The 1,567-nt window shown below is 59.8% G+C and overlaps 1 protein-coding gene across 1 annotated transcript in view; it reads right to left on the bottom strand.

Moving 5' to 3' along the window:
* LOC104277146 overlaps nucleotides 1–1,325 on the bottom strand; it is a 2,398-nt gene extending 1,073 nt beyond the window's left edge. Inside the window, 2 exon segments of the mRNA XM_009873706.1 lie at nucleotides 22–1,271; nucleotides 1,274–1,325. Of these exon segments, the coding sequence (XP_009872008.1) occupies nucleotides 22–1,271; nucleotides 1,274–1,325 (1,302 nt within the window).
* Between the last annotated feature and the right edge of the window lie 242 nt (nucleotides 1,326–1,567).

Raw genomic sequence — 1,567 nt, 5'->3', positions numbered from 1 at the left:
GAAGAGGTCAGCCCTACCCACCAGCCCTGGTGAGGGGCTTGCAGGGGGCGTGGTAGCCGGCGCTGTGACCCCAAAACCCTCCATGGGCAGCTGGAGGTGGGGGCTGTTGGCGATATGGAGGATGCTGGCCTTGCGGCCAGGAGATGGTGGCTCAGGGGAGGTCTCCAAGCTCCCTGTAGGTGCTGGAACTATGGACGAGACGGTGGGATCTCGTGTTGCGAAAGCTGCATCTGGGTCCTGGGTTGCAAAGCTCTGCAACTCTTCATTGACCTGTTCCGAGTTGCGGTGCCGGGAGGTTCCCAGAGGGCTGTAGGGAACAGACCTCTTCTTCAGCACCGACTGGGAGATGGTCTGGACGTAGTAGTCGTAAACTTTGCTTCTGAGGCCAGGGACCAGCTGCCCAGACCCATCCTTCACCCACCGCTTGGTGATGTAGTTCTCCTCCACCTGGATCTTTGCAACAGAGGAGAAAGAGTAGGAGGCATCCGACCCCGCGTTGCTCGTTGTCATTGTTAGACCCAGGTCTGAGGTGACGCTGAGGGTCTGGGTCGTCCCCACATGCCCCTTGGGCTCTCGGCTCACGCTTTGGACAGCCAAATCCTGCTCTGAGCTTTGGGCGCATCCATCATCTGCCACCCGGGCATTAGTAATCCCGGGGAGAAACTCGATGCTTGGGGCAAGCGTGCCCTCCTCCTCGCGGCTCCTCGGGGTTTCAGCTGTGTCCCCAGGGTCGTAAGAGTTGGCCTCACTTTGTGGCTCACTTCCTGGCTTGTTTTTTGCCAGCTTACTCCCGAGATCATTTCCTAGCTCACTTTCCCACTCTGTTCCCAGCTCACTTCCCAGCTTGCTTCCCACATCGTTTCCCATCTTTCTTCCCAGCTCACTTCCCATCTCGATTCCTGACTTGCTTCCCACATCACTCCCCAGCTCGCTTTCCCTTCCGGCCACCCCTGAACACCTGCGAACCAGCCCCAGTTCAGAAACCATCTCCACCCCTTCCTCCTCCTCCTCCTCACCCCTCGGCAGACCCAGATCCCCCGGGGGAGGCGCGCACCGCATCCCAGGGTCGCTCCCTTCTCCATCCCCACCATCCCTCCTTATGGCCCCACCGAACCCCCGCCTCCGTCGCAGACCCCTGTCCCCATCCCCATCGCGGGCAGCGTTTTCCCTTTGCTCTCCCGCATCAGCTGGCGGGGTTTTGCCCCCGGCGAGCGAGCGGGACTTGTAAAACCTGAACGCCAAAGTCAGGAGGAGGAGAGCGGCGGCGGAGATTTGCCGGTCAGCTGCATGTCGGACTGCCAGGGCAGGGTTACGCGCTGGGGCATTTTTCCATTCCCAGGAATGAGAAGAAGCCAATTAATGATTGCCGAGCGAACCTGGAGCGTGGAGCTGAAGGTTTGGGGCAAGGTGACTTTGAGAGAACGAAGCTGGCAGGAGGTTTCCAGCCAAGCTTTGCATGTTTGGGCTGGGCTGGGCTCCGGGGAAAAGGTGCAGCCCAGAGGTGGCGGCACAGAGCCGGCTTTATGTGCTCGGTAAACAGAGAAGCTCGATGAAAAGCGAAAGGAAG

This window comes from Apaloderma vittatum, unplaced genomic scaffold (assembly GCF_000703405.1).
Source record: "Apaloderma vittatum isolate BGI_N311 unplaced genomic scaffold, ASM70340v1 scaffold847, whole genome shotgun sequence".
NCBI classification, from domain to species: domain Eukaryota; kingdom Metazoa; phylum Chordata; class Aves; order Trogoniformes; family Trogonidae; genus Apaloderma; species Apaloderma vittatum.
The sequence above is the reverse complement of the archived record's forward strand: the minus strand, read 5'-3'. Positions and strand labels throughout refer to the sequence as shown.